This window comes from Pseudorca crassidens, chromosome 8, assembly GCF_039906515.1.
Source record: "Pseudorca crassidens isolate mPseCra1 chromosome 8, mPseCra1.hap1, whole genome shotgun sequence".
In the NCBI taxonomy this organism is placed as follows: Eukaryota; Metazoa; Chordata; class Mammalia; order Artiodactyla; family Delphinidae; genus Pseudorca; species Pseudorca crassidens.
This window is the reverse complement of record NC_090303.1, coordinates 95,072,100-95,084,911: the sequence shown is the minus strand read 5'-3', so window position 1 is coordinate 95,084,911 and position 12,812 is coordinate 95,072,100. Positions and strand designations below refer to the sequence as shown.

The 12,812-nt window shown below is 48.3% G+C and overlaps 1 gene segment (V, D, J or C); it reads right to left on the bottom strand.

Annotated features, from left to right (window-relative positions):
• Window positions 1–1,891: 1,891 nt before the first annotated feature.
• On the bottom strand, window positions 1,892–10,916 carry LOC137229396 (T cell receptor beta variable 4-1-like). The segment is given in 6 exon segments: window positions 1,892–2,168; window positions 3,980–5,682; window positions 5,795–5,937; window positions 6,944–7,043; window positions 7,591–7,659; window positions 8,627–10,916. Coding segments are annotated over 2 exon segments (444 nt in total).
• Window positions 10,917–12,812: the final 1,896 nt, after the last annotated feature.

Sequence of the window (12,812 nt, the reverse complement as noted above, 5' to 3'; positions counted from 1 at the left end):
TTTCCGGTAATTTCCTGGATGTCTCACCAGCATCCTCCCCGGAGCCCTCCCGGCTTCCCGTGCGGTATTTCCCAGCTGAAGGCAGCACTAATCACGACTCTTCCAAATCACCATATTGACGTCCCTTCCCCCGCTTCCACTTCTTTTCCAACACAAACTGAAGCAACTGAAACTCACCTTCGTAGCAAAGATCAGGAATGGGGCACTCTGTGCTCTGGGAAAACCGGCAGAACAGGCCTTCAGATAGATATTTTCAGGAGAAATTTTCAAGAACCTGGATTCTTGCATCTTCCCATACTTCGAAAAGCACTAAAACGATGAACTAAGGTGTCTGTTCCTTGTGACCAGCAGCAGCCTTCTACCGAGATGTGAGCTTGGGTGCAGGTACCCTTTGCCAAAATCACAGATACGCTCACATCCCCCCGCCAATGCCTTTCAGAGCAGTTTCTCAGAGCTCTCTCAGAGTCTGTCTCCCCGGCTTTATCCCTTGGTAAGACATTGAAGAAACCTGACTCACGGCTTTTCTGCAAGTTCCTGCACATTTTACAGACGGGAAAAGGAAGATGGGAGGTCTGCAGTAAAAAAGGGTCCAAGGCTTTTCACTGACTGAGTCGTTGCCAGGAAAGAAGAGGAATCTTTTTCTTTCTCTTGGGCTCTGCTACCATCACAGGGCTGGAGAGCTCCACCTCCTGGTCTCCCAACTCTATTTAACTGGGGCTTCTGTTTATTAATTTTTTACATTACACAGGAAGGTCACATATTCACAAATACACAAAATGTGCTAGCTCTGAGCCCTAAGTACCCACATTACCCAACGGCTTGATTCCATATGAATTCCTAAGGAGCCCCAGGCTTGTTTATTGTTTGTGAATCACCTTAAGCTGAACCCAGCAGGGGTTGACCCTTCAGGCCACCGTCTTTCAGGTTGCCTCAGGGGCTTGTGTTTCTTCCCAGCAGCCTGGAAAACCGGCCCTGTCTGCTGCTTCCAGGGGTCAGAATGTGGGGGGAAAAGGGGGGCACATACTCAGCCACTAGTGGTCCCTCAGGGAGGAAGGGTAGGCGCCCCTTCACTCTGGGCCACCCTGTTAGGTAGATCCACCAGCAAAACCCCATGAGCCACCATGACCACCGCTCTTAGCAGACATGTCTCCCATTAGCCACAGCTGTTTGCCCAAGCCTGAAGCCTCCTCCTGTTCAGGACTCTGAGATGAAGCCCACGTTTGGGACACAGGTGGGGTAAGTATAGGTCTCACCTTGTTGTTCAAGGGTAATTATTAACAGCACCACTTTCACTCCCCTAACAATATGAGACTATACATCTCCTCCTCATTTTGCATGTTCTATGGTGTTTCTGTCTTAGTAGCCCCAGCACATCTTTTCTAGAGGAACTGGTGATTTCATAACATGAAGGAGATTTCTTTAGGGTAGGCTGAGCCCTCATCATACATGACCCTGTGATTGACTCTTCCTCTGAGACACATGGGGTCCCTGCGATGCACTAGCCATACTTCCCATATCTTGGGGTGAGGAAACTTTTGTTGAAAGGAAAGAGGGAAGGAAGGAAGGAAAGGGGAAGGGGGGAGGGAAGGGGGGAGGGAGGGAAGGAAGGGGGAGGGAGAGAGAGAGAGAGAGAAAGAAAGAAAGGAAAGGAAGGAAGGAAAGGAGGGAGGGAGGGAGGGAAGAAAGAAAAAGAAAGAAAGAAAGAAAGTAAGGAAGAAAGGAAAGAAAGAAGAAAGGAAGGAAGGAAGGAAAGGAGGGAGGGAGGGAGGGAAGAAAGAAAAAGAAAGAACGAAAGGAAGGGAGAGAGAGAGACAGGGAGGGAGGGAGGGAGAAAGAAAGAAAGAAAAAGAAAGAAAAGTGTGTAACCAATATAAAATACTTAATTCACTAGCACAACAGTACCGATTTATTTCTCTAACTGAATACTTGAGGTCCACCTGCCTTATTAATGGGACATCCAGTATCTCCCTTGTGAAGTATTCTCTGCATCATTCCTCCAGCCAGTTGTTCAGGAACCCTCAGGTCTTAGCCTCTGAGAAGTCAGTCCTATCTTCGCCCATCATGCCCAGAGTGAGCAGTTCACGCCAGTTGCGGGCACGGGAAGTTCTGTGGGCGTTTGCTCTTGCCCAGTGTGTCCTCTGTGGTGACCTTCTTGTTGGCCTGGATCCCTGCTGGCCCAAGAGCATGAGATCACATTCACAGGGGCAACCACTGTTCCCCAAAGAACCTCTCTGTCCTGGCTGGCAGGGTCCTGAGGTGCTTCTGCCTCAGCTGCCTACTGTCCCAGAACACCCCTCTCCTACCGGTACTAGGCTCTGGCGTTGAGATCCTTCACCTTCTGGAAAGTTCCCAGTTGGGGCTCCTAGGTATCCCCGTGCAAACCCCTCCCCTCCTCTCCAGTAAGCCAATCTCCACTCAGAGATGGAAGGAAGGCATGTTCTGCTAAATAGGAAATAACACAGAGACCAAAAGAGAATACACAGGTCTCTCTGTAGGCTCCCCAGGTCACTCACTGGCTACACCTGTCCCATCGTTGGGGTCCCCGGCCACATTCTGTGGTGTCTGGGAACCTTTCCCAAATACCACAGCCCCAGATATCCTGTGCAATATTTCCTTTTCTGCTAATTAAAGTTAATTTTGACCTCTGCTACTGGGGAGTAGCTGCAGTCCCACCACACATTCCCCACCCGCCTTGGGCAGGGCAGGGAGGCTGAGAGCCTGGGGAGAGCAGCGAAGCTGTAGGGTTGGTGGAAGGGCAGGAAGCGTCTCTGCAAGGCCGTGGCTGAGCTCCCGGCACAGAGGCACAGGGCCGAGTCCCCCAGCTGTGCAGGCTGGGTCTTCAGAGTGAGGCACACGCCATCAGGCATCTCAGCTGAGAAGTGATCCTTCAAAAAGTCTGCCTTCTCTGAAGACACTTTGTTACGGATGGACATCAGAAACCCCATGCCCTTTCCTGGGGTCTGTTGGTACCAGAAGAGGTACAAACAATGGGGCACAGGACCACATCCCAGAGTCACATTCCATCCCATCCCTGTGACATAGTGGCAAGGGCTTTGGCTGACACCAGATTCTCTGCGTCCTATGGGAGGACAGAGTCCAGAAAGAGAATGAGGCAAAAGTTTGGAACTGGCCTTAGGTCCAGGGAATGAGATGGGAGTTTTCCACATACCCCCAGGAGACAAACGATCACCCAGCAGAACCTGTGGTCCACGGCAGGGGCGGGGCAGGGCTGAGGTCTCCCCAGTGGGGCATCAGGTCTTTAGCAGCCCAAGCGAGGAGACTCTGTGACGATGTCCTAGTCTTGGGCAGCACCCACAGACTCAGGAGTGCCCACACAAGTGCCTCGTGCCAACGTGGACACAGGGTGCTCCAAGGCTCAGCCCCCGTGTGCCCTGGAGCGTTCAGGCTCCCACGCCCCGAGTGAAAAACTGCAGTTGCAGAGGGACCCTGGGAGAATACAAGCTTCGGGACAGTGAGGCCAGGTATGAAGACCCAGACAGACAGGCGGGACCCACTCCCCTCTCTAATGGCCAATTCAGAGCCGCAGTCCAGAGGCGTGGACTCTGTGTGTCACAATCCTGAGCCTGATGACTAAAATGTTGGGAGTGAAGAGATCAAACGAAAACAAAAAATAACCCTACGAGTGTCAGTGTGGAGAGGAAATCTAGTGAGACGTTGAGACCTGAAACCTAAAATGACATTTCAGAGCAAGGGAAGGAGGGTGGACGAGAAAGTAAGCACCCAGCCCAGCGCGCTGGCTCTGAACTGAGGGGCGCAGGGGCCCGCTGACTGCCTGAGGGGTGGAGAGCAAGCGTCTGTGCAGATTTGGCGCTTTGATCAGGCTGGGGCTCGGGGTCTAGCCTTGGGTGGGAAAAAGAGAAATCGGAGAACAGACGAGCCAGGTTATAGAATATGGATTTGGTGAGGACAGAGAGACACATCTTTCTCACACCCGTTTCCCAAAGGCTGGGTCTCTTACTGTCCTTTGCGGGGTCTCCAGTCCTGGGACCCTTGCCTGGAAGTCCTTCTCTGATTCCCCAAAGCTCCGTGCTTCTCAGCCCTGGGAGGCCACAGCCTCGGCAACAGGGAATCCTCGGTTCCTGAAAAGAAGAAGCTCAGAAGTCAGGTACCTGCCGAGCTCCCAGCAACGCACTTCCTCACAGGGCGGCGTCCTTCCTATCCTCTGGGCCCGTGTAGGGTGTGAGTCCTGGAGTGCAGGCATTCGTTTAGAGGATCCCTATGAAACCTTAAACCAAACCATCCACTTTACAGCAGGCTTGTTTATTTCACGACAAATAAAGCATTGAAATAGTAGATGGGGATGTGTTTATCTCTTAACCAGTTGACAGGGCAGAGTCACACTCGGGTGAAAAAAAACCCCCACTCTAAAGACGTAGAATAGAGAGCCGCCACAGGGGTCGACTTGGGTATTATGGTTTGAGGCTCTGTGGGGGGTCTCCCTGTCCCTGGAGCATCCTCTGCAGGAGAGAGGAGGGAGCCTTGGTGCACATGCAGACAGCTGACCCTCCAGGACGCAGGGCTTTGTCAGCCCTTGGCTGCTGGGTTGTGCAGCCCAGAGAGCCATTACAAGGAGCAGAGCCGGAAGATACAGGGTTCAAGCCCTGGGTACAAAGTCCTGCTCTGAAATGTCAGGAGCCCATCACTCCTCACTGCCTGCTGTAAGCAACAATCCAAGCCCGTCGGACTCTATGGCTGATCATACAGGAGACGAAGGCTTGAAGAGCTAGGGTTACAAAGACAGAAGGAAAAAGAAGCAAGCCTGAAAGCATTAAGGCTGGAGTGGAAGAGAAGCCAGCGAGCGGCTGAGCCCCTGAACGCGCAGCCGGCGGAGTGAACCAGAGAATAGGAATCCCAGCGGGATGGGGGATCCATGGTCCTCAGGGGCAGGAACAGCTGGAGACCCTGGTGAGGGAATGAGGTGCTTTGAAAAAGGTCTGAGCATAGTTGGAGCTGGGATCTGGGCTGAGATCCAGGGTCTAACTTGGATGGAAGGGGAAGTCAGAGAAAGACACCTTTTAGAAGGAGGATTAGTAGTACTGCTGCGGCCAGAAGGTCAAGTGTCTCATGAAAGACTTCCCAGGGGCGCCAGCCAATTGGAAAATCCTTGGGACAACTTAAACTTGAACGTCTGTCCTCTATTAACCCAGAGGCACAATCTTGGTCAGGACGAGCCCGGCACAGACTGCTGGCGTCTGTGGGGATCTGAGCCCTGCCGTGCCCCATGAACCTGCGGGCAGTGTTGTGGTCTGGGATTTCTGTCTAGGGTCTAATGGGAAGTGGCAAACGGTGCCTTGGCTGGCCCCCTAGCTTCCTGGCTGGCCCCTGGAGGTTTGTGCACAGGAAGGAGTTGCCTCTGCAGGGCTGTGTCTTTGCTGCTGGCGCAGAGATACAGGGCGGAGTCTTCCAGTTTCAGGGTGTCCACGTGCAGGTAGATGTGGGAGCTGTCTGGGCATTCAGGCCGGAAGCGACTTGGAACAGTCTCATTGCCAGCAAGTTCCTGGTAGTTGTAGATGAACATGAGCTCTGGCGGCTTCTGAGCTCTCTGTTTATACCAGTACATAGCATTGTGACCCAGACGTTGTTCACATCTCAAAGATTTCTTATTTCTAGTTTCCATGATTAGGTATTTTGGTATCTGAGTTATTTCCGTATCCGCGGAGGCTGCTGGGACAAAGGGACAAAATTCAGACAAAGCCCAGAAGGGGAGGTGTTGATGCAGCCGCAGGGAAATTGTTGGGGGTCCGGGGGCAGCCCATGTGAACGCACGACTCACCTGCTCCCACAAGACAGAGGACCACACAGCAGAACAGCCCGCAGCCCATGGCGGTGTCAGGGTCGAAGTGGCATCATCTAACTAGGATGCCCCGGGGGTGGGGGGTGGCCTCTGGTCTCCTTGGCCTTGGTTGGTGCTTTTGCCTGTGACGTCAGTGTCCTTGTCAGTCTCCCCAGCCCCAAGCAATGTTTCTTCCTTCCCCTTTTATGCCTTACATAGATTTTTATAGAAGGTGGACTTGAATGGACTAGGCTGAGATAGTCCTCTGACAGTTGCTCTTTTGCTATTAGCTGCCCTCCTTATTATATAGATTCTCCCTCTGTCCCCTCTCCCTTACAAGAGCCCCTCTCAGCAACAGACCATATCCCCTTGAAGAGATCTCCTTCCTCCCCTGCTCAGTCCGAGGCAGGACAACACTTAAAACGTCCTTTCCCTCAGTGTCTAAGCTGGCTGGAGCCCCTTTGCCCAGTTGCATGGAGGGAGGAAGATTGGAAGGCTGTGGTCCTTTTCTGTACCAGTGCTCATCATTAAAAAGGCACGACTGTGGGGTTTCCCTGGTGGCGCAGTGGTTGAGAGTCCGCCTGCCGATGCAGGGGACACGGGTTCGTGCCCCGGTCCGGGAAGATCCCACATGCCGCGGAGCGGCTGGGCCCGTGAGCCATGGCCGCTGAGCCTGCGCGTCCGGAGCCTGTGCTGCGCAACGGGAGAGGCCACAACAGTGAGAGGCTCGCGTACCACAAAAAAAAAAAAAAGGCACGACTGTGATGCCAGCCAGGAACCAGACATTGGGAAGAGTGCTGAGAGGGGGCCATAACAAGGAATAAGCCACTCTCTGGCCCTGTATTGAGGGTGCAGGGCTTGGCTGGGCTTAAAGCAAACAAGTTGCCCCAAGTAAAAGAGCGCAAGACGTCCGGTGCAAGACAAACGGAAATCGATTTGAAAATGACTTCAGTTTAGTATCTTTGAGAAGTCTGCAAACGATGCACGCAACTGATGTAAGCATGAAGCCTCAATGCCCTGCTCCCCTCCTCACGCCCTCCCTCTACTCACTCCCAGCCCCTCCCTCACCCCAGTCTCGGCGGTCTCAGTGGAGCCACAGCTCCGCCTTGTGGCCAAAGCTGCGCATTTCCCAGATCACAGGCCTCTTACCAGCCCGCGTCGGCAGCCCAGATCCCTCACTCACTCCACAGACCCGGAGCAGCTGTGATGGGTACGAAACTCCAGGAAATCATGAAGAAGAAAGAAGCACCTGAAACAACCAAAACAGTCGGCAACAACACCATTCATCCACTTATCTAGGACATTCAATTTTTACTCAGTGGAGACTGGTTACGTCTGGATTCTTAGGAATGAACAAAATGCAGCCCTGCAGATACTACCCCAGCCCCTGTGGAGCTTATAGACCATCTTGATTTGTTCAACAAATACTCATTGTGCAACAGCTAGGAACAAGCACAAAACGTCAACACGTTCACCCCCAGAATTCTACTGCCGTGGGTAATTCAGTATAGTCACAGACAACCACTAGGGAATCAAATGTAGCTTATATGAAGTTTGAGAAATGTGTCCAGTATTTCAATCACTTCATGAATGTGACAGCATATTTCCTCAGCTATTACAACATGGGGACTGAATGCAAACGATCTCCAAAGCCCCGTGCATTTCCAGAATGTTAGAAACCAAACCAGGCCCATCCGATCCACAGACAGTTTTCCAATCTGGGACTAGCTTGCGTGATCCACCATGAGTCTTTCCTACTTCACACTATAAATTGCTTATGCCTTTTGTCCACTTACTTATTGGAACATCATCCGTTTTCTTAAAACATACTGTTATGCCAGTATTGAGTTTTCATTCTAGAAAATCTGAAGATACGAATAAACACAAAAATGAAATGATCTACAGTTGCTAACTATAACATTTGTTTATTGTTATATTAGATATTTATTACCGAGTTGGAATAACAAGAATCTATATAAATCTATGTTGGGACTAGGGAGGGTAGTTATCCATGTGTAAAGTCAAGAGTTGATAAGTGAAATGTTTTTTAACCCGGGGATGTGCTGGGTCAGGAAGAAAATACTAATATTTTTCTAATAATAATAAATAAATAATAAGTAATAAGTAATAAATTTTATCAGATTTTTCACTGTGGCCCACGAAACAAAAAGATGTAAGGGTATATGGGTTAGAATTTAAGCAAAGTGGGTTGGATATTCTCCCCTGAACAGGTTACATATATGACGGACCTTAAATCCACTGCCGTTGGAGATATTCCATTCTTAGATAAGAACCAAAAATTAACCCTAGTTAAAAGACCAACATTGTTACTATTAACATCATTATGATGGCCATTCCCTGTAGTAAGAAGACACTGATTGGCCCTTCTACAAGAAAACAAAAAAATATGAATAAATAAAATGTTATTGCATTGTTAGGCTGTCAGTACATATGCAAAATTTCACAGATGACAAAAAGCAATGGAATTTAAACTAAAACCCCGAACAATGAGTAAAAGTGAAAAGCTCGATTGCCCTGAGAACATTAGCTAACATAAGCATTTCCCAAAGCAAGGAGTGGGGTGAAAGGTGAGTTTAAATTATCTGAATTAGGGATGTGACCAAAGAAAGAAAATGATCTAAGGACAGTCTGCATTGCAAGAACAAATAGTGAAGAAGTGGAATGGTAAACGTGTAGGTAAATTCAAACACTGCCCATTATCAAATAGTAATAGTATATGCTCCTCGAAGATATATAGAAAAGACATAACTGACTCCAAGACAGCTGGGATTTGGGTTATGGGAGCCCCAAGAATACATGAAGGGAAATTACCTTTTTTCTTGGCCAGTTGTGTCTACACAGGGCGGGACTCTAGAAGGTTCTGGAAGGCTATAGAACTGAGCAGAGATTTCAGAGGACACTCAGCTGGAAGACATTGGCATACAGACCCAGTTAGAGTGAGAGACATTGGTGCATATGCTGTGATTCCCACGGAGACCCTGGAAAGACCAAGCACGGTAACAATGAACCCACATGCTAAGGCTCCCATAATTCAAAAAGAGTCATGTACCAAAATGTTCATTGCAACTCTATTTACAATAGCCAGGACATGGAAGCAACCTAAGTGTCCATCAATAGATGAATGGATAAAGAAGATGTGGCACATATATACAATGGAATATTACTCGGCCATAAAAGGAAACAAAACTGAGTTATTTGTAGTGAGGTGGATGGACCTAGAGTCTGTCATACAGAGTGAAGTAAGTCAGAAAGAGAAAAACAAATACCGTATGCTAACACATATATATGGAATCTAAAAAAAAAAAAAAGGTCGTGAAGAACCTAGGGGCAAGACGGGAATAAAGACACAGAGCTACTAGAGAATGGACCTGAGGATATGGGGAGGGGGAAGGGTAAGCTGTGATAAAGTGAGAGTGGCATGGACATATATACACTTTCAAATGTAAAATAGATAGCTAGTGGGAAGCAGCCGCATAGCACAGGGCGATCAGCTCGGTGCTTTGTGACCACCTAGAGGGGTGGGATAGGGAGGGAGGGAGGGAGGGAGACGCAAGAGGGAAGAGATATGGGAACATAGGTATATGTATAACTGATTCACTTTGTTATAAAGCAATTATACTCCAATAAAGATGTTTAAAAAAAAATAAAAGTACCTCCTGTTAATAAGGGAAAAAAAAAACCCCTGCAGATCAACACAAAGCCAATAGTCTGTGTTTAACCCCTAACATTTCAGCACGGACTCACAGCCTCCGCAAACCACGTTCTGTGTTGTGAACAAACCCGGACTCTCTCTCAACCCTCTCCCATCCAGGGAGTTCTCTCGACCCTCCCTCTTCTCCCTGAATCTCAGGAGAGTCACAGTGCCCCCTTGTGGCCAAATGGAAAACTCAGTTCTTCTGTCCTGGACCAAGACAGAAAGGCAGTAAGAGGTCTTAGGGGGGCCTACAGTCAGAGGGTTGGGATTAGCCCATGACTCTCCCGTCTTGGACTGATTTCTCAATCTGGATGAGGCCTATTGTTAGAAAAACAGGAGCTCCAGTGACTTCTCAGCATTCTGTGTATAGCAGTATATAGAATTATGTCCCGGATGCCGTTCACACTTTAGGGTCCCGTTGCTCCCCAACACTGTCACCAGGTGTTTTGGGGTCTGGGTAATTCCAGTGTCCAAAGGGCCTCTGGGAGCAAGAAACCACATCCAGAGAGTCTCATGAGGCAGCTCCATAAAAAAAACTTGAAGTTCAAGGACAAAGCTGTCCCACCTGTTCCCAGGACTCACCTGCTCCAAGGAGACAAAGGACTACACAGCAGAGGGGCCTGGAGCCCTCCTCAGCTCAGACAGGATGGGACCCGGTGTCTCCCTGCCAGGTCCCAGTCCTCTGAGTGTGTTTCCCTGGTCCTGAAGGGGATTTGCTTGGGGAGTCACGGCCCCGTTAGTTTCTGCAGCTCACATTCCCTCTCTCCCTCTCATGCCCTGTGCCAGCACCTGCAGAGGTGAGTCGGGGCTGTCTTGTCAGGACTGGGTGTACAGAGGCAGGGGCAGAGGAGGAGACCTGCCACCAAGCCCCAGCTTCCCAAGGAGGTTTCTCAGCTGCTTTGTTTGCAATTAGCTCCCCATGCCCAACAAATAACTGGGTTTTTCCTCCCTTTTTCTACTGTCTAGCGCCGCCTCCTCCCTCATACACACATCCCTTCACCACCACTTTGGGCAGATATCCTCCCTTGCTGCCTCTCGGGGATGCGGGACCATCCACTTCCAGCCTCATCCTGATTTAACTCAGACAGGCTGCCTTGCGCAGGTCGTCAGAGCCCGTCCCTGGAACCAGCTGTATGGCATTTTAAGACCCAGGAATTCGGGGCTAACTAGATAGGAAGCACCCCTCAGTGGGTGCTGAGGGGAATACAAGAGGAATACGCTGCAACCTGTATCCCCAGGAGCATCTCACCTCCTTGGGTTGCTGAGCCTGAATATGGAGCAGATATACACAGAGGAAGATGCAGGGACAAAACAAAAGGCTCTGAGGGCTGCAAGCCAAAGGGATAGCAGATACACTGCTACTGAGGTTGGGCAGGTGCCACGTGCAATGGACCTTAGTGCTCTCAACTGTCCACACACCTTCCCTCCCCGCACCCCCCCCCCCCGCTCCGTTCTAGCCGGGAGTTTCAGTAAAGTCACAGCTCCTCATAGGGGTCAAAGAGGCACGTTAACCTCATCTCAGTCATGGGACCCCAGTCCTCCTGATAGAGCACTGAGAGCAGAGATGATGGGTAGGGATGAAGCAGAGACGTTTAAGGCAGGGAAATACACAGGCAAGGAGACATCTGAAGCACCGTATCACGTGCTGGCGAAACATCGCCAACTACCACCACCATATACACACTTGCTTAGCATATTCTTCTTTTTTTAAAATATTTTTCAATAAGTGTTTGTTGAACATGTACTATATATGCCAGGTATTGTTCAAGGACTAGGAATAGAGAAGGGAGTAAAACAGACCCTCATGGAGCACATAGACTATTTTAATTAGCTCAACAAGCATTTGTGAAAAAGACAATGTTCTCATCCTCAAAATGCTACTAGACTTATAGGAGCAATAAATCAGGTTTTTCAGATAATGTATAGTTTGGAGAGTTTTAAAGTGTGTATTTTAGGAACGTTAAAATATAATTGGTTTTTAGATGGCTCAATCATTTCATCTTCTCACCTTCTCATTTCTTCATCCATGAAACCTGGACGAGGGGAGAGTCTGAAATAATGGCCTTCCGAGCCTCTGTCCAAGTCTGAAACAGCATGAGCCAGTTAGGGTAAACTCCTCCCCGCCGTTTACCAGGCTGATGTGCCGGGACCTCCCAGTGTCCTCAGCTCATCTAACTATACTCAACACTTTGCAGGTACTTAATACATGCTTATTTAATGAACAAATGCATAAATGAATATAATGGAAAATAGTAAGAGACCATATGTAATGAGTCAATCTAACCATTTAAAAAATGTGTTCCAAATGTGGTATGGTTGCTGTTAGTGTATTTTTACTGGCGGCTTTATGGAAGTTAGGATACAAGGCTGAAATGTAAATGCTAAAAATTAATTTGCCTGGCATGAGGTGAGCTTTTGGTACTATTTTTTTCTTTAATTTTAAAGGATAGGTATAGAATAATAATTTTTCAATGTGTATCAAGTATTATCCAAAGGAGATATGGAAATAGGGAAATTGTTTCCCTTCTTAAACCTTCCTTCCTGTCAGGGTCTCCATCATTCTTTGAGTATTTCCTTCCTTCATGGCACAAGAAGACATCCAAGTCTCATCTTGTACTTTCCCTGTCTCCGTCTTGGTATCAGCTGTTTCTGCAAAGTCCTGGTTCCTTTGAGTGGATTATGGTATTTATTTATTTTTGTGTGTTTTTTCGTCCAGTTTTACTGAGATATAATTGACATACAGCACTGTGTAAGTTTAAGGTGTACCGCATAATGCTTTGACTGACATACATCATGAAATGATGATCACAGTAAGTTTAGTGAACATCCATCATTTCACATAGATACAAAATGGAAGAAAATTCTTTTTCCTTGTGATGAGAACTTCTAGGATTTACTCTCTTAACTTTCATACATAACACAGAGCAATGTTAATTATATTCATCATGTTGTACATGACATGCCCAGTACTTGTTCATGTTATAACTGGAAGTTTGTACCTTTTGACCACTTTCATCCAATTCCCTCTTGCCCAACCTCTTGCCTCTGCTCTCTTTTGCTATGAGTTTGTTTGTTTGTTCGTTCGCCTGTTTGAAGTATAATTGACCTACAACACTATATTATTTTTTGGTGCATAACACAACAATTCAATATTTCTATACATTACAAAATAATCACCACAATAATTCTAGTTACCATCTATCACCATACATAGATAATACATTGGATAATGGTGTTCAGAAAATAAGACATGGGCACTACATCTGGGCTTTGGGGGTGACTAGGATCATCACAGTGGACAGA